At 40.4% G+C, this 20,376-nt stretch overlaps 1 protein-coding gene across 1 annotated transcript; it reads right to left on the bottom strand.

The window, feature by feature from the left end:
- Positions 1-536: 536 nt before the first annotated feature.
- Positions 537-19,131, bottom strand: cul3b (cullin 3b). The gene is made up of 16 exons (XM_087850848.1): positions 18,864-19,131; positions 12,724-12,921; positions 10,379-10,492; positions 10,057-10,217; positions 9,553-9,667; positions 9,194-9,422; positions 8,659-8,804; positions 7,961-8,137; positions 7,543-7,713; positions 6,295-6,402; positions 5,344-5,468; positions 4,914-5,010; positions 4,493-4,627; positions 4,158-4,344; positions 2,115-2,260; positions 537-1,823 (listed from the first exon to the last, which is right to left on the bottom strand). Exons 1-16 carry the CDS (start codon positions 18,924-18,926, stop codon positions 1,692-1,694), a joined length of 2,304 nt encoding a protein of 767 aa, XP_087706974.1. The 5' UTR covers positions 18,927-19,131; the 3' UTR covers positions 537-1,691.
- Positions 19,132-20,376: the final 1,245 nt, after the last annotated feature.

Raw genomic sequence — 20,376 nt, 5'->3', positions numbered from 1 at the left:
ATTGTTGCTGACCACCACCTTTGTGACCACAGTGCACCCATCTTCTCGGATAAAGCGTATCACAAATGATTTCTTCAACATGATAAGTTTACTGTACTCAAATTGCCTCCACAGTTGCCAGCCTCAATCCAATAGAGAGCACCTTTGGGATGTGGGATTCATAGGAGATATGGACCAAAATCTCAGAGGAATGTTTCCACCACCTTGTTGAATCTGTGGCATGAAGAATCAAGGTAGTTTTGAAAGAAAGTGTTTTGACAGAAAATTATCCAAGCTGGCAAGCAGGGTGTAGCATAGCAAAGTGGCCAATGGCAGCTTCAGCTGAGTATTTTCTTACCAAAAAGTAAAGATAAACAGAAACACGTGAATTGGAAAATACTGTAATAAACAACATCCTCGTGAAGCCTGCCAAATTCTTGTTGTGAACACAGAATCTGACTGTGGCTTACCACTGAAATTAAGCCTTACAGATGCATTCCTGAGGCTTGCCAAGGCCTTGGTTGGTCATGCAAAGATGCAGAAAAAAAAAGCATCCCTTTCATTTTTTTTAAATTCTACATTTAATATGATGAAAACAAGGCCCTGTACAATCCACCTTTGCAGTGAGTACAATATTTATTTTACAATTTGTACACATTAGAACATGGTGCTAAACTGGTTCCAGCTGATCAAAATGCAGTCGAGAACGAAAAATAATATCCTCTTTGCACACCTGCACCACCAGGAACCTTCCATTCAGAGAGAAATCTTTTTTTTAGGGGGGTGGGTGGCCTATCATACAGCAGGCCTTACGTGAAAAATGTGTCATGAGAGTCCAAACACCTTTTATGGAGTTTCATGTGTGTCTTATATTCCCCTGATTGATCCAATAGATAAAAGCATGCTGTGAAGCAACAGCCCTTGATCTCTATAACCACTAGTACAGACCTGGCCAAATGAGAATGGCATTAAATAGTTCAGCTGTGAGGTGGACATGTTTGATAGTAGACATTAAAACAACCCCCCCACCCTCCCTAAAAAAAAAAAAAAAAAAAGCACCCCAGACCTATTTGCAACATAAATTAAGCACTCTTCATGTTTTCTCAAGTACTCAAAATGTATTTCACTGCTGTTTGTAAACCAGGTCTGTACCAGTTAACACTCTGTCCTCTTCTTTAAATCTAAAAATCCTCTTGAGAGGAAAAAGGCCTATCTGTCAACCTGTACAGCCATTATTGTGCCACAAAACACAAACAGAACACATTGACATCAACATTTAAAAACAGGGGAGTGAGTTCAAATGTTTTCTCGTTCTCCGTGTGGCCTCTGATGCGCTCGTTGGGTGGCGGCGCGTCGTTAGCCCGCAAACAGGCCCACTAAGTTCTCTCCAAAGGCCACAAGAAACATGGATTTTATACAAAACTAGACTCCCTCATTTCAGTTCTCTCAGCTGAAGAAATCTAATAATGCTAGAAAACTTCACCATCCTTCGCATGATTTTTTTTTTTTTTTTTTTTAACTCTTTTCTTTTTTTAAACACATTTTTATGGAAGAAATGTTAACCTTCCCAGTGTTTCCCAGAATCAACAATGAAAGCATTTCCAAGTTTGTTCAAACACATAGCAGTCCACCAAAAAAAAAAGAAAAAGAAAAAAAACAAAGGCCCTCAGCTTCTTTCAACTCGACGCTAGCTTTCATTGAATTAATTTGTTTTATGCTACATAAGTGTACACTTTGCGGTCCTCCGGTGTTCTTGCCAAATATTCCCTCTCAATGAGTCCTTCAATGCGTTTCTTGATGACTACAGGACTAGGAAGGAATCGTGCCCGCAACTGCTGTGTGACCTGTGGAGACACATGAAAACACGACTGTTTAATTCACGGCTTCTTCTTTCGTGGCCTTTTTATTTACCAATTTATTATTAACTTTGCTATGCAAGACTTTTATATCAGCTTTTTATGTGAAAGAAGTAAACCACTAGAGCGCACTAGAGGCTCTAACCTCTTGTACATCATATAATGTGCCACTAGGGGACTCACTGACTGGTGCTGTCCACCACAGAACATTATTACAACTATAGTTTTATTTTTGTGCTCTTTACAAGTGGGGTTTAGCTACAGCTTCTGCCGACTGACCTCTGCTACCAGGACATTGTGCTGCATCTTCTTTCTAGACTTCATGATGCGAACGATGGCAGCTTCGATCTCATGCTTCCTGTCGTCGTCCACTTTCTGCCGCGTCTCTTTCCTCTCTGGATCCGACTCCCCCTGTTTAGCAGCCACTGGGTAGTGCACAAAAAACACGGCAGACAGACAATAAATGCAAGAGATCATGATGAAACGTGTCATTTTCTTATGTACATTCAATAGTCACTTTATTAGGTATGCCTTGCTAGTACTGAGTTGGAACCCCCCTTTGCCTTGTGAGCACCTGTAACTCTTTCCCTCATAAAGGCGACATGTGACCACCTCCCCTCTACCCTTAATGAGGAGTTCTGACACCTTAGTATATAATCAATAAAGATGTGGTTTGATGACCATCAGAACAGTTTCTGGGTTTTTCCAGATTGTCAAAAAATAATATAAAATAGTGTGCAAATACTGATAACAGTGCAAATGTTTGCAATATAAAAAATAAATGAAAAATGTAAACATCTATGTTTAGTGAACTTTGCAGTGTTGCTCTGTGGTGCAGCTACGATACTGTAGCAAAGTTTATACACTATGTCTACTTGATCCACGTCTGACTCCGGGAACCCATAATGTTTCCACAGCACTGAAGGTTTTTTTTTTACCTCTCTTTTCAACCAACAACAGTCACTCTCCTCTCCAAATAACTTCTGCTTAGCTTTCCGAGCTTCCCTCGGGTCCTCTTAATCAGCGGTCCCCAACCCCCGGGCCTCACTGGTCCGTGAGTCGTTTGGTACCGGGCCGCAAGAGTTGAGGCTCAGGTGTGAAATGTATAGTTTTTAGGGTTTTTATCGGTTTTCAGCGTTATTTTGTTATCGTTTTTATCGTTTACTCTGTTTTCCTTGGTCTTTTCACATGTGTTATGAATAAATTTTCTTTTTTTTGGTACTGCTGCTCTTAATTGTTGTGACACGTGTTCGAAATGCAGAGAGGTGCGCTAGATTTGCCACACAGAGCAGCGCGAGAGTAAAGCACGAGGGAGGGGCTAATAATCGGCTCAGTCATTTTTAATGATCGTTGAAAGCCCAGATCGTAATCGTGATTAAAATTCGATTAATTGAGCAGCCCTACTACCTTCTGTTGCACACCCATTTTGCTCAGGAAACAGGCCTGAAATATGACAGACATCGCTCAGTTCAGAAGAGAGCTTCAAGGATTACTACTAGCAGGCTTTCAAAGCGTAAAGAGGTAATAGACAAAATCATTAACAGTACTGAGACAGACTGTGGTGTTAGACTTGTGGCGTTTTTGTCTTTCGGTCTTCTTTTGAACTGTAGCGTCAGTTTCCTGTTCTTAGTTGACGGGAGTTTACGTGGTGTGGTCTTCTGCTACTGCAGCACATCTGCTTTAAGGTCGACGTGCGCGCGTTCACGGATGCTTTTCAGCATACATGTAGTGAGTGGCTATTTGAGTTACTGTTGCCTTCCTATCAGCTTGAAGCAGTCTGCACATTCCCCTCTGACATCAATAAGTGATTTTCAGAAAATATTCAGAGAGTTTAGGCATGTCTGCCTAAATGGTATTGAGTTACTGCCATGTGATTGGCTCATTATACAATTGCTTTGATGCACAGCCGAACAGGTGTATCTAATGAAGGTGCCATTAAGTTTATATTTACCTGTTCACAAAATCACCTAAAAGACGACATTAAAATACTGTAATCCACGCATGTTTCCTGCTCTTTACGTGCTACTAGACTTTGAACTTCTTTATCTGACTAAATATTTATTAATTAACTAAGTTTTGTTCTAGTGATATGAAGATACAAGATTAAGGAGGAAAAGTCTTGAAAAAGCAAGATAAGCTGTATCTGTAACAAATTTACTGCCTATTACTAAGCTTTAAGAAAATAAAAGTTCATTTTTTTAAGCTTGACACAGTAAAAATCTATACTCACAGTTTACATTCACAAAATAACACCTAGAAAAAATCAAACTAAAGCTGTGAGCCTCAAGAAAAGTGCTTAACTTCACAATTTTTTTTTCATACCTGTCTGGATTTTGACACGGTGCAGTTTGGAGGTAAACTGGTCGTTAACTGTAAACACATGGCCATTTTCGATCTCCTTGGACTTTGGCTCCTTGGTGAGAACTCTCTGTGTTGGCTTCCCACAGGCCAGAGACTGCAGTGCTCGCACCAGCTCCCTCTCTGGGATGTCCGTCTCCTGCTGGATTTCCTACATAGTGAAGAGGTCAGGCTTGGTGTCAACACAGCACAGAGGCCACAGACTGAAATGACCTTTTCCTGCTTGTCCACTACACATGAACACATATGGGGACCAAAATATCCTACTATGTCGGGTACTAAGGAATTAAGTTGTGCACCTCAAAGGTGGACTTCTCTCTGTTGTTGAAAAGCATGAGAATGGTCATCTGGAAGGTGGACACTTGGAGTATGTGCTTTCTAGTATTGGAGCCTGTCACCTGGGCACCACCTACTCCGACCTCTGACCCATCCTCCTGTTCAAATGTTGGGATAAGGCAACATAAAAACATTAGTCAGAATCCATTTTGACAAGATGTCCACAAAACAGCAGATTTCATTTTTACTTTCCATTACTTAAAATTGTTACATTTATTCGCATTTGTTAGTCTGTCATTTGCTTATATTTAAAACACTAAGCTAATTTATAAAACAGAAAATTCACAATAAGTAATGAACGTAAAGCCAGGTCCACTTGTTATTCTAAAATGAAATAAAGGTTGCTGAAATGTACTGAGACTCCCCTTTCCAAGTGGAGCGTACCTTTTTAATTGGCCCGTAGAAGGTAGCATTTAGATCTGCAGAGCCCATATGGTGCTGCAGGGTGAGCTGTCTCCCACTGTGCTTCCCAAGGTAAAACCTGCATGCAGAGGAGAGTCATACTAGATTAACCTACAACAAATGATCAATGCAACTTTGCTTTCTGCAGCAGGACACAGTAGATATTTAGTTTGAAATGCTGTGTCTAGCAAAACATACACGGTAATATTTTCATGAAAGGGACTAAAAGAAAAAGTAATCTCCATGTACTACTTCTACTGGTAACAACCCATATAATGGATTTATTGTTCCTTGTGGATCACACGGAGAAACCTTTTAGAAAATCACCAGACTGAAAAGCTAAGTGCTGTTATGCACTCACATGTAATCAATAAACTACTAAATTTGTGAGTGAAGTGAACAACTAACAAACCTTCTGAAGACTTCAAATGCATGTCGAGGTGAAGGTGGAATATTGCACTTGGGTGTTGCTGATTGCGTTGGCCAGTATCCCGTGGTCAGGACTCTAACAGTGAGATCGACCCCTCCGAGTGACACCTTGAGTTAGGAAAAACAAAAAACAACACATACGATCACCTACAGTGATGCCATAGTGATACTATGTGGTAATATTGGTAGCATTTAGATTTGGGAGAAAGACATCCTCGCTACTTTTAAGACCTGACTTAAAGCTTTTGTTTTTGATAAAGCTTATAGATGAGGCTGGATCAGGTGACACTGAATCCTCCCTTAGTTAAATTGTAATAGGCCTAAGCTGCCGGGGTTTGTGTCAGTGTTTCTTCATCTCTCTCTCTGTGTTTATACTCTGCATTTAATCATTAGTTATTATTCATCTCTGGCTCTATTCCACAGTGTGTCTTTTGCCTTGTCTCCCACTCCTCAACGCCAACTGGTCACAGGACTTTCCTGGTTCTCCTGGAGATTTCTACCTGTTAAAAGGAAGTTTTTACTTCCCACTGTCGCCATTGCTTGCTCATGGGGAGAAAATTATTGTAGGGTCTTTACCTTACAATATGAAGCACCTTGAAGTGACTGTTACAGTTACTGTGCGCACACAAGATCCAGACATGACAAATATCAGACAACACTACTTGGACCATGAATTTAAAAGCAATGTGCATAAATATGAACTCTGATTGGTTACACTGTTCACCAAATGGAGCTAAAGTAACCCCAGCAATCTGAAAGCACAGCACAAGCCAGAAGCTTATGCACTATGATTTTCCAGGATATGGATAATTAGGTGCCTAATTGTTAATATGTAACTGAGCAGTGCAACAAAGCTCAGTCAATCAAGCAACAATGTCCTGATTACATTTACTAATTAAGCTCTTTATTGTGACAAAAAGTAGATTTTCCTCACCCCAGTCGTCTGTAAATGTTGTCTAAACTCATCCATGGTGGTGTTGGAGATGCTCATATCTCGGAACATGCCCTCCAGTTTAGAGGTGAACTGACAGCCGCACTCGGTCTGTGCAATAAAGACATGAAGAAGGATTAGATTTATAATTGGTAAGCTATTAAAAAGAAAAGGGGACAGCTCAACCTGAAATCAAGTGTAAGAACATAATTCTGGGCTGCAGAGCCAGATTTAGAGATATTAGCTATAGCGATATCTGCTTCCTCCTATCCTCGTCATGCTCAGTGAACCCCCCAAAAACCAATGTACCATGTATTTGTCATAATTCTGTATTTGTCATAAGTCTTGTCATAATTGGAGACGCTTCCATCTGCAGGGATAAAGCGGCGGGTGCAGTTTGGTAGAAAAAAATAAATAAAAATACAATTCCAACATAAAACTGCTCACATCAAGGTTTGTGGATATCTTTGAGTAACTGGGTCATGATTTCTGCAAAGAGTCATTTCTGCTGAGTTTTTCCAAATGTTTTTTTTTTTCTATGGCCGCTTTGAGCAAAAGAAAGCGAAGGACATCTGGTTCTATTATATTCAGGAGAAAGCAGACATTTCTACAGCTTATATCTCCAAAACCAAACAAGTCTTACTGGAAAAATGGATAAAAAGCACTACAGAGCACAGAAAAAGTGAGTATATTTGATTTTGAAGGGAACTGTCTAAATGGTAAATGGCCTGTATTTATATAGCGCTTTACTAGTCCCTAAGGACCCCAAAGCGCTTTACATATCCAGTCATCCACCCATTCACACACTGGTGATGGCAAGCTACATTGTAGCCACAGCCACCCTGGGGCGCACTGACAGAGGCGAGGCTGCCGGACACTGGCGCCACCGGGCCCTCTGACCACCACCAGTAGGCAACGGGTGAAGTGTCTTGCCCAAGGACACAACAACCGAGACTGTCCAAGCCGGGGCCCGAACCGGCAACCTTCCGGTTACAAGGCAAACTCCCAACTCTTGAGCCACGATCGCCCATAAAGTAAAGAAACATTTATATAATGATCAAACACAGTGGATAAAGTGGATACAGTCTGAAAACTGTATGTTTCCTTTTACCTAAACATCCACTGAAATGCAAAAACACGGAGAAAAAAATAATGTAAAGAAGTGTGCATAACACATCTGAGCACTGTGGCCAGTCTCCAAGCACCCAGGGATCTTTCATTTTAGTTATATCATGCCACATGCCTGCTCACCTTAAGTTTTGAGATCATGTTCTTTTCCGAGTCGTCAGAGACGCTCTTGTTAGTGAGCAGCCTGCGAGCCAGGTGCTGCTTGTAGTACCTCTCAAACACATCCTTCTCCTGCATGAAGCGGAAGAGCACCATGGCCTTGTCCAGTATAGACTCCACTTCTTGCTCTGTCAGCTGGATAAAAATAACAGGGTCAGATTATACCCATTAATCAAAAACAGACTTTATGATTTATTTTCCCCAGCACTTTTGAAAACACAAAAGAAAGCAGAAACACAACTTTTTACATGAAAACATTGTGTGGGTTTTTTTTCTTTTTGGCATTTTTTGAAGTGAGGTTATAAATTTGAAAGAAGCAGGTCAGTAACATTTGTCATACGTTCTAAAAATAAGAGCATGAATGCATGATTAGTGGGCTCACCCCTTTAACACCCTTCTTCAGTTTGTCATCGATGAAGAGTGAGAGGTATTCAGGCGAGCGGGAGTTCAGGTTAAGGAAGTACTCAAAATCACCAGCAATAGTTTGTTTAAAGAGGCGGTCATTGTTGAAAGACTCCTGGAGGAAGCGGTCAAAACGGGACTTCAGGTCCAGCAAACCCTGCAGGAAGACAGGAAATGCAGCAGCGGCGTGCATTAGAAGGAGCTTAACAAACAGTAGCTACAGCAAAGGAAAGGTGGTCTCATCAGAAAAGGTGAATCTGCAAGTAAGAGCTGATGTGGTAAAAGAAGAGGCCGCTGTTTTCTAGTAAGAGTAAGAAGTGAGTCATTATTTTAACCAAGAACTTCAAAAGGATTTAAAGGCTATAAGATTTTCAAAAGCACTGATGTCTTTCTAGTTGCCGGAAGGACCTCACATGTTAAGTACAGTGCAAAGACTCAGTGTGGATGAGGGTAAAGACCATCATGGTTTGTGGTAACAAACATGGGAGCGAGAGCAGTTATTCTCTGCTGGGAAGTAATTAAAGTGCATTGGTCAAGGCTCATCACGCAATGGCATGCTGAAATGTACTGAGCCAGAGGAAATCCATCTGTGATCTCTTACAAGGTAGCACATTCTCAGTATCATCAGAACAGTCCATCTTCAGCAACATTATGTCGATTGATAACCCAGTGCCGTACCTGAATATAGTCCACAGGGTTTTTCCCTTCTCCTTCCTCTGACACCAGGGCCTTGCCCTGCTCCCGCAGGTATGAGCTCATACACTCACACATGGTCTTCAGCCCATTGGGAACCCTGCTGAACAGCTTGTACATGCATGCCAAATCTGTAGAGAGGTAAGCATGAATACACACATGAGCACACATCAAAAATCCACTTCTGCCAACTGAAAAGGGACTGAGCATCTGAGATCTGCAGAAAAGGAGGAGAAATATACTCTCCAGGCACTACAGTTCCAGTTTGACTGAAATCAAATCATCATTGAATTCCTCACATATTACTATTTGTGGCATGAACCAATGGGAACACGATATGACTGTATTACTGAGCCAGTAAAGTATTTCCTGGAAGTGACAGCTTCACGGTTTATTAAAGAGTGTTGGGGATTTTCTATTTCACTGTAACTCACGTGGATGTCAATTTAAACAATAAATCACTAAAAATATAAACGCTAAAAAGGTGAAGTGGAGCAGCAGGCTGTGACTGAGGGCTTACCATCTGTTTTGCCGTTCTTAAGCATGTGGACCAGGCCTGAGTTTTCCATTTCTACGATGGTCTTCATGTGTTTGGAGATGAGCTCACGTTCCACCACCTTGACGATGGGCTCCTCTGTGGATTTATCCAGGCAGTGCATTACCCGCTCGATCTCCTCATTAATCCTGGCTTCAACTTTCTTTATGTACACACTGGCACTGTTTTCTGCGAGAAACTTTTGGCTTTCCATCTGAGTGAAAACAAGAAACAGTTTATACAAGAGGTTTTAGTTCCTTTAAGGGAAGCCACAAAGAAATATAGACCCAAATTAAAATAAATAAATAAACACATAAACAAGGAAAATGGATTTTCTCCCAAACCTGGAAAAATTCTGCAGACATTTCTAAAAACGGTGCTTCAAAGTCTTCTTCATACACAGATCTCCCTTCAAGGCCGAGAATCATTAACATTTGGCAGGCATTTCTAATGGCTCCCCTAGAGAAGGAGAAGCAAACAAAATGGTAAGTAATGCAAAACAAAACATAAAAAAAAAACTTTTGTGGAAGCTCATTTCACACTCAGTATAACTGCCAACTAACTTTTTACTATTCATCCATTGAAAAACAGTTACAGTCCACAGTGCATGAAATTCAGAATAGTCAATGTTTTTAAAATGCCAGAGGCTCTGAGGCTTTTGCCCACTGGGTGCAAATGCAGCAGATGTATTTGACAGATCTTATATTTCTAATACCAAAGGCATCTGCCATGTCCACCCCTGGTGAGAAATGATGACTTTTCCATTTAAAGATCAAGAACACAAACTTCATTTTATTTGAAAACTAAAGATAATTTATTAGATAATGCCATTTGTGACTTTTGGCTACCTGTCCACCACCTCTCCCTTCCTCTCCCGGGCAATCATGTCTAGCAGGGTTTGTCGGAGGTGGTCTCTGATGCAACCGTAGCGAACCACTTGATCCCTAAATATGATAAGGCCCAGGTTGTAGACGTTCTCCACGCTATTCTGCTGTACGTACACCCGATCCTGTGACACAGACACACAAAATGTCCCAAACAACATTAGAATGAACTGGAATTAACAGCAGCTGAGCTTAAATGTATATTTAAGCATATAAAATACAGCTGTTATGTGTAAAATATTTATATCTAACGCTCATATGTCTTACTGCATGACTGTATACTCACCATATACATCAGGATGTCTCTAATCATCACCATAGCTGTCTGGTGGTCATTCCAGGCCTGATTTAGGGTCTGGAGGAAGTTATTGTTTAATGAATTGAGAACATCTTCCCGTACCTTTGGACGAGACAGAAACACAGCCTTAGAACTCAAGCAGACACCTGTATTTGTATTTTGTTGCTCGTGCAGCATTTTAATGCGGGCCTTCTTTACTAGTCAGGCACACAACAGCTTGATAACAGTCACACTGCAGTGTGACTCAGCAAAGTAAACTAAATGTCTCAGTGGAGTAAGATTCTTAAGGGCACACTGACCTCTCCTTCCTTCTACTTCGGGGCAGAGGTAATATATTACGGCCTCTGCTCCCAATGTTACAGGCGACCAAGCTTTATAAATGCACCGACTTCTTCTTTTGCACATCCAGATCAAAAGTCAGAAGCAAAACCATAAATCTAAACGTGCACTATGCAAAGTCATGGCTTGCTTAAAAAAATCAACAACAAAAACAAACAAACAATGTACCCCATATTATATTCATCTGTTTTGCCACTTTGTAATGCTGCTTTCCCATCATATCAAATATTACATATATTACAAATCAAAGTGTGTGTGTGTGTTTATAAATGCTTTATTTAACTTTAACTTTCTTAAACACCAGCTGTAATTAAAGTATACCTTAAGTTATCAATTTCTGGCCTACATTAAAGAGCCAGAAGACTGCATATGGTCTCATCTAAACTTCAGATCTTAACAGGTTAACATTTGAAATAAATAGATAAACCACAAAAATGACCTTAAAAGCCAGGAGTGATTGTAGAAAATAAACATCTGAGACCGAATAGACATGCTCAATTGGACTTAAAGCTTATTTTCATCCCTTGTCTAGACAACGATGAATCACTGCTGAAAAAATACACATCTCCAAATCCTTCTCTCAATAATTCATAATAACATTAACTATTAGGCCCAAAACAATATATAACCCCCCCCCTCCCCGCAAAAAAACTAAACAAAGGCACTTCTGACTGAACCGCTCGACTGTCTTCCAAACTTAAGCTGAGTTGAGACGATGCTGCGTTCGTACCATTACAACTGTTTCTTTCAAAGCGATGCCTTTACCATTATAAGACAATAAAAACACACTCAGCTGTCAGAGAACTCGTCTTTGATCCATTACTTGTTGACATTTCCTGACTGCTCATTTACTAAGCCTGCCAAGCTGAGAATGTGCATTTAATTAAGCTGTAAAACCATCTGGCTGTTATTCAATAACATTGTGCTGAAATATTGCTCATTGTGTGTCTGCTCACTGTAAGCTGCAAAGAAGCATTTGCGACAGATCTCATGGACAGGCATAATTTGCCACTAATTATACATGCTACAAAAATACAAGCGACAGCTTAGGAACAATTATGCTTTCTCTAACTTATTAGAAGGAGTTTTAAGAAGGAATAAATCTCAGATAGCCCTCTTTTCTCCCACTTTTGTTTTTAAAAACAAGCTGCTTAGGATAATCTACTTCACTAACATTTTATTTTCAGTGGTAAAACAAACCAATTACATGTCCGATTTGAGAAAATGACTCCATCATCAAAAGCATCCTAAAGCTCTTCTATAACGCACAGGACAACGCCTGTTTTATGAAGGGCTTTCAGACAGATGTGCCTTCTCTCACAGCTGAAACCCCAGAATAAAACACCACTGAAGCCCCCCATCCTCAAACCTGGGCTCTTCCTTGCCTTCCAGCCACAGGAATGAGGCATCTGCTAAAAAAGAAAAAAAAAAGAAAAAAAAAAGGGGGGGGGGGGGGGGCATGAGTAAGGGGTTTTACAAATCTACCACAAGACTTAAGTAACAGCCTGTGGATTTATATTCTCCATCTTTCTGCTTATGTGCCTTTACAAGGCTGCTCATGAATGCAACCGGCTCATATTTTCTGGTTTTGCCTTTGTTGTTCAGTATGGCATGCAAGCCAAGCAAGGGAAAAAAGAAAAAAAGAAATCATAATATGAATCCTATGACAGTTTCTGTTTAGCACCAATCAGACTTTCAAGCATTTGAAAAACGGAACAGGAAACTATTCACAGGCCAGGTTAGGTTATTCTTTTGTGGAACAAACCGTCGCCAAAGAGCAACTACAGCTTCAATCTTTCTTTATGTAGATCAAATCCAGTCTACTTTAAATACCAGCACAGCATTGTGTAATACATACTAGCCCACCATACATGTGCTGCATGTATTACACACAGGAATGACAGACAGCTCAAATGAACTCTAAATATTTTAGTCAATCTGTCATCACTTGACTTCCAGCAACTGTTTTAGGCTGTGATCTCTGATGGCCTTACTTTGTTGATAAGGTGTTCGGTAACAACTTCACGCAGGCCGGTGTACAGCTTCTCTCCATGTTTATGAAGCACCATTGTGTAGGCGTTCCTATAAAGTTCCTCAAAACTCAGGCCGCTGTTGTTCTTCCTCTGAATTTCCTGGATGGCATTCTTCAGAAGGTCCCATATGTTGTTGACGTACTTCTCGTCCATCGTCATCTGCAAGAAGTAACAAGTAATGGGTTTCAACAGGACTATAACCAGTGATTAGTTGTGTCAACATGAAGAATCTGTGCATGAGAACATGTGCATACCACATCATGTTCTAGAAGATCAGTACATTTTGCTAGTAAGGGAGCTAAGACTCCATTCACACAGGCCTAGAAAGTGGTTGGTGACTGTCTGGTAACCACTGGTTGCCAGGGAAAAATGAATATTACCCAATTGGCTGTGAATGGTTGTTGGAGGTTGCCAGCTGTTGCTAGGAGAAACTGACTGCAAAGAGGTATAGCGTCTTTACCCAAAAAACCCTTGTGAATGCTTTGCTTCCCAGCAGGTTGCCACTTTGCTCATAGTTTGCATGTAATATGGCAACTTGTCTGCAAACACTGGCCAACTTTTTTCTTTTTTTCCCCCGTCCTGTTTGGCAGTGTAGCAATCAGAATTGTTGTCTGAAGGCCAAAAAATGACAAACAGATTTAATTTCACAAGTGAAGCATTGCAGCATTTGTTGTAATTGTCCACTTGATACTCATATTTAATTAGACCTTTATTAGGGTTTTTTGATTTTGGATTATCACAACCATAATGGACAAGACCAGGTGACAGAAAAGAAAAAGGAAAAAGTGAAGTCGGGGAGAAAGTTGACAGAAAGAGAGGGAGAGAAGAAGAGGGACAGAGAGAGAAAGGGAGAGAGCTAAATCAACACCTGTTGAGGGGGGAAAAACAGCAGAGAAACCACAGCAACAACCAACATATACATAAATAACAATGACAGTCACACAGCAGACACAGTACAGAGACCCCAGGGGGTTGCAGTGACAAGCCCGGAGGCTCTGTCTGCTAAACCAGAGCAGACTGAGCTCCGTGGCCAGAGACCCGAGACCCAACAGCACCCTACCCCCCAGTAAGGGCCCAACAGAGCCAGGGGGCCCACTGTGTGTGTGTGTGTGGGTGGGGCCCACACCTGAGATGTTCTAAGAGAGAGAAGAGAGGGAAGACAATGTTATCATCTAGGTCACCCAACAAGCAAACTGAAGGGGAGGCTGGAATGTTACACTTCAGAACCTTTGATAAGACTTCACATATCTGGAACCAAAACCTCTGAACAGGTGGACAGAACCAGCAATTGTAGATTGGGGTTTCTAGTCATTTTAGACATATCTGAGACCAAACGCTGTGATCAAAGCTGACTGATAGGTCGACCTCCCATTTAACAATAGAAAGGGATATCTACTTGGAGAGCGTAATGTATATTTGGAGGTTTTGAAATTAAGGAATTGCAATTGTTTGTAATTCGACTTGATTAGGCTTAAAATTCTTTTTTTACTTTGGATTTAATTTGCTGCTTATGAAATCTATAGATTTAATTTGCATTCTAAAAATGTATTCTTGTTAAATACTGTAAAACTAATCTGTCAAATGAAATAAAGTTTCCTTTGAATATATGTTCCAAGTATTTCATACAACTCAATCTAGGAAGTATTATCCATCCATTCTCTTCCGCTTATCCTTGTCAGGGTCACGGGGGGTCTGGAGCCTATCCGATCCCTTAGGGTGAGAGGCAGGGTACAGTCAGTCTGTCACAAATAGAGCCATCCGCACTCACATTCACACCTAATTTAATTACCAACCTAAACCCACTAACTGCATGTCTTTGTACTGTGGGAGGAAGCTGGAGTACCCGGAGAGAACCCACACAAACACAGGGAGAACGTGGAAACTCCACACAGAAAGACCCTGGCCTAATGGTGGAATTAAAGTCAGGACCTTCTTGCTGTGGCAACAGTGCTGACCAATGTGCCACCCCTTGGAAGTATCATATTATTGTTTTCTAGGATGTCACGGTTATTCCAGATGGATTTATGTTTACATGGAATTAGTAAAGACATTTTTAGAAATTCCCACCATGCTGTCAGAAAGGAGCTGATATTGATGCTTGAGCTAATGAACTGTAGGTCCGAAATCTCTATATTACTGCATAGTGCCTGTTCTGCGTCTAGCCACAGCTCATCTAAGAGGGTATGTTTTAACCATCTTGAGATGTACTGTAGGCCTGTTGGCCAATAAGCAGTGGTCCCAACTACTTGCTAGACAGTAGCTGAAGTTGAAAAAGTACAATTCAATCCAGAAACAGAAGATGTTTATCCTCAAAGTAAATAATGTGCCTTATGCTGAAACCAACGTGTTTTAAAAGGCATAACTATTAGTTAAAGTGGACGTCCTCTATTTCTGATTTGCATCACAGTTTTTCCAAGTTTCACTCCCACTAGCTGGTTAGAGAGGCTACGTTCACACTGCAGGTCTTAATGCTCAATTCCCATTTTTTGATCAAATCAGATTTTTTTGTCTGCTTGTTCACACTACAAATAAAATGTGACAGCAAACGCGCTCTAGTGTAAACCCTCAAAGAGGCCCGCACGCGCAAAAGAAGACGTCACACACAACGCGCTGTTTAGACCCAGACCAAACAGTATTGTTTGACTGATGGCCTTAATATAAAGACTTGTTTTGGACTTTACGTTTCCCAATTTTGTTTTAAATTATAAAGTTATTTTGTTATTTACATATGGCCTAATAATTATCCTTATTGCTGTTTTAGAGAGGAGCGGTGCTTCAAACGAAGTCAGAATCTGCAGATTATACAGTACAAATAAAATGTTCACGTTTCTCCAACGCTGTCTTCCCAACAGTTTCACTAACATCTACACTGGATGGCCAGGAAGCGTTCACGATGTCTTCTCCGGCGCTGATAATTGGCGTCTGTCTTGTGTCAGTGACGTAAAAGACGAATTTAATGCGAGATGACCATTCAAACAGCAGTCGCTTTCTAAAACATCAGGTATGTATCAGATTCAGTACCATATACAAAAGTGACCCAGGTCGGATTTGAAAACATCGGATTTCTGCTGTTCACACTGTCATACCATGATCGGATATGGGTCGCATAGGGTCAAAAAAGCCGGATTTGATGCGCTTTCGCCTGCAGTGTGAACGTAGCCTTAGTTACCAAGTGTTTGCAGACAAGTCGGTGCCTCCCATGCAAATTACTCGCAACCGTGGCAATCTGCCATTGACAGAGAGCATTCTCCCCTAGGCCTGCGTGACTGAGGCCTCATGTAGCATGGCAAAATGAACAACAGAGAATCAACTGTTCAAATCACATATAGATATTAAGAACATTTTGTTGATACTGATGTCCAAATTAATTATTTGATAACTCCTTATCTATTTTCTGTGCATTTAAAAAAATGGCTTTCATTATCTCTGAGTCAACGCACAGAGTAGGAAAAAGACTGACATGTGACTCATGTGTCACTGCCACAAGGCTGACGTCACTGTTTTGATATGTTCAACTGCAACAATTAGGATTTCATAAGCTTAGATTGAAATGACACTTTATTGTGGACACACACAGATGTGTTTATGTCCACCCCCATCCCAAAATTTTCTTTTCCGTGGATTCCACCTTCATTGTTGGTGCCCTGCACAGCAAACTGGAGGGCCTGCAAATGTCTGCTCGGAGCCTTGTGTTTATCCTGACCAAATTAAGTCACTTGAACACGAACAGGTCCTTTCTTACTCACAGATGTGTAATGTATATAATACCTGTATTAGTGGCATACGGATCTGGTCTGATGGATGATTAGCACTGGTAGTCACGTGGAACTGGCTCATGCTTCCAATCTCTATTCACGCCTATTATTCCAACAAGCTATGTTTATATTTGAATTGTTTGTGACTTGGTTGTGCTTCAACTACTAACATGAAAGTGGCTGTTTTCACATGTTTTTCTGCCAGCTCTGTTATTCTCAGTGTGTTTAAAGGAGGGAAAATAAGGTGACTACAAATGACAGCATTTGAGATAATTAAACAGAGATGAAACTGAGATTTAAAAAACGAAAACATTAAATAAAATACTTTGGCTCAGTAGTGATGCAGAATACATTTTGCAAAGTGTCAATCCTCAATCTTTGATTTCTTTTTTACTTCATTATTGAGTATAAGACACTAACAGAGCTTATTACTCCTCTAGAAAACTCTTTCTCATTAATAAATTTGCTCAGATCTGCAAATATTAAGATGATCATTTTTTCCCTGCTGTGTACACTGCCTATAAAAAAAAGCTTCAATCATAGGATAAATCTGCTTATTATAGCAAACTGCTCAGACTAGTAAGAAAACTGCAAGAGTAAAAAAGGATGCCTCTAAATTAAAAAAAAAAAGAATAAAAGACCCTAACATGAGGTACATTAAAAGCTCGAGGACGTGCTGCTCCCATTCCAACTGATTTAGAAACCATCACATTCCTGTAGCAACGATGAACACTAATGACTAAGCAGTTTTCATTCTTTTGAACACTGTGTTGTGGGTTAAACACCTCTCAGTTTCCTTAGAACCCTAACCTGGTATACTAATAAGGTAGTTGGAACAATTTTATTAGGTTAAAACCTTTCTCTCTCTCTTTCTTACTTAAACCCAAATTAACCCACCAAAATGATTTGTATAGTGAGAAAGCAGATATCACAAAGGGTAAAGGTGAGATATATAATATCTACCATGTCCTCTGAAAATTTGGCTCTGTCAAAACAATCTCATAGGCTGCTTTAAGTACTTGCATAAGCACTATGAGGAAAATGTAAAGTGAAAGAATGCAGGTCAGTGTCTATACACTAATATTAGGGTTAGTCATTGCATACACCAAGCAATTAATATTAAATATTTACGCATACATGGGCGTGGGTTTCAGTGCTTCTGAAGCTACCAGCCCCAGCTCTTATATTTTTGTTTTTTTTAAGGTTTCAGGTGTTATTTTAAACCAGGAGGAAAGGGGTTCTTTTGTTTGTTTTTTTACGTTACGCACTACAGATAGGATAAATAACCGTAAAGCAAGGACCTAGTTTAGCCCAGCTGTAAAGCATCATGATAACAAGAAATCTATAATCCAGTCTATAATTAAAATCTTTAAACTTACTCTAGACTCTTTGTGGGATTCCTAATTGCCAAAGACACGTTATCCAAAAGCAGAAAACATAACACATGCCACCCCTGTGCTGCTACTCAGCAGGCAAGCCCAAACACATGCACATCACGACGCTGGTTTGACAGCAGCTCTGACAGTTATCCTATCAAGACTGGGCCACGATCAGCGGGCCCATAGGCATATATGAAGGTGCCACTGAAGTAAAACTTCGTCACTAAGATCCATCAGCTACATGGATACTGTTGCTACGCTCTCATCAAGCCTTTACAGACAGGCTAATGCTTTATGAAAATTTAGGTCAGTTCAGAAAATAGATAATTCAGTGTCTCGCAGACAAAGGGAGTGCCATGTGAGCGAAGAATCGATTCCAACACCAAAACAGGTCCACAAAATCCACACAGGTATTAATTCAGAACCAAGAACTGGGTTAGCTCATTTTGGTTTTCATTAGCATCATGTAAAGCGGCCGTAACGCCGCTGAGGCTAAAGTACAGACCTCTGTCTGCACAAACGTCCGTTACATTTAGTGCTCAGTCATAAAGACATTATGCGTTTATATATATACATATATATACACACATAGACACATTTTAGAAGATGAGCAAAAATAAAATCAGTCAAAACAACAAGTGTCAAGACCCATGGCTAACGTTAGCATCGGCTACTTGGCTGATCATATCGGCTAGCTAATGCCTGGGAAGTTGTAAGACAGTTAAGCGACAGGGAAAATAAAAGTGATTTATAAAACTTATCACCGAGCTGGTATTATAAATGAGTTTCCATCTAACAGACCGACCAAGAGTGTGGAAGACTGGATATCTGACGGCTACACTTTGTTTACGGATAGTCAAGTCACCTCAGCTGGTTAGCCTATTAGCATTTAGCCCTTAGCGCAGACCACGGTAATCGAGTCCGCGACCGTCGGACGAGCAAAGCCCCTACTGCGGCGTGCACTTACAGGAAAGGCCCGTATCCTCATTTTGGTGTCCTTCTTGGTGCCGCCTTTGCTGAGATTGGACATGGTTGCCTCGTCCGTGGGCTCCGTATTCACATGAAAGTGTTGTCCAGGGAGGACTGGGCCGACTACTGGTTTATGGAGCAGCCGACGAGCTTTCACCCGACCTCGTAGCTCCGGGTCCCGGCACCACAAGTTTATTGTTGACTGCCAAACACCAAATCCGACAGTTCTTCATACAGCAATGGCGGACTACCTGCAGTTCTCATTGCGCAGAGCTCACGCACTCCAAATCACGCGATGATTCAATTAGTACGAGCGTTTTCTCAACTTTGCTTTGTTTTGAGCTCGTAAATTGCTGATTTTTAATTTTAGAGCATGCATTTAACTGCTACACAGTACTACTGTAGTTTGTTTACTCTACTTTACCAGTGTGATACTAAAGTGAAGTACAGGCGCAGTAATAAAGTAATAAATAATTTTCAGCCACTGTAATTGTTTTGCCTGACATTGTATACATAAAATAGATCACTTTATGAAATAGTATGTATTATTGAAGATACATATAAGTATATATCACGGACACTGCGCTATCATAAGGGCCTAATAGACATGAGTTAAGTAGGCCTCTTTTAGGCCTACTTAACTACCTGTTCCCAAAAGTCAATAATTTGCTGTTAAAATTATTTTGTTATTATTTATTTATTTAATTAGGTTTGTGATGCTTTGTAAGATGTGACGGATGCATTTGTGCTGTGATCTGAAGTCTACAGTAGCTGCATGGGTCTTTCCTGGACCTCTAAGTCTAAGACTCGCCTGTCTCATATTCATGAAAGGTGACCTATGATGTTCTTTCCTTATTCTGTCATATATGCACTATTGGGTGATTCTCATAATTCCCAACGCTCAGGGTTCAGTCTGCTCCAAGCCTTTCTGACAGCTTTTTCAGTGCATGGCCTGTATAATGACACAGAGAGCAGCTATCTCCCAGGAAGACAGCCCCACACACCTATTGTTCCTTTAAAAATATTTTATTTGGCTCAATAAGGAAAGCCCATCATAAAAATGTTGTTTTAAAGCAATCTGCTTATGTCAATTCCATTAATAAAAATATAATATGTCCCCTTTAATCAAATTTTGCTTTCTACTATCGATACAGAGTTGTGGTCAGAAGTTTACACACACTCATCATTGGTATAATTTTCATGTGATTTTGGGCTTTTAATGATTTATTTGAACTGCTATTTTTCCAGGGTGCAATGATTGCACAGCATTCACCTTTAATCAATTAAAAAAAAACAAGAATTGGGGTGTACAAGTTTGGATTTATTTTGGATTTTTCTTAAAAAGAATAAATCCTTTCTTAAATATATACATACACCATCTTAAACCTTTTCATAACTGGTAGTGCAATTCTACAATTGATTTTAACTTGCCAGTGCTGAGGCCTATTAAATTCTCATTAGGGGTCACAATTGGCTAAAACTAGTAGTTTCAGTTTGCCAGCATATAAAGG

The sequence above is a fragment of the Neolamprologus brichardi genome, chromosome 14, assembly GCF_056152115.1.
Source record: "Neolamprologus brichardi isolate AB-2024 chromosome 14, ASM5615211v1, whole genome shotgun sequence".
Classification (NCBI taxonomy): Eukaryota; Metazoa; Chordata; class Actinopteri; order Cichliformes; family Cichlidae; genus Neolamprologus; species Neolamprologus brichardi.
Note: the sequence above shows the minus strand (reverse complement) of the source record. Positions and strands in the feature narration are given on the sequence as shown.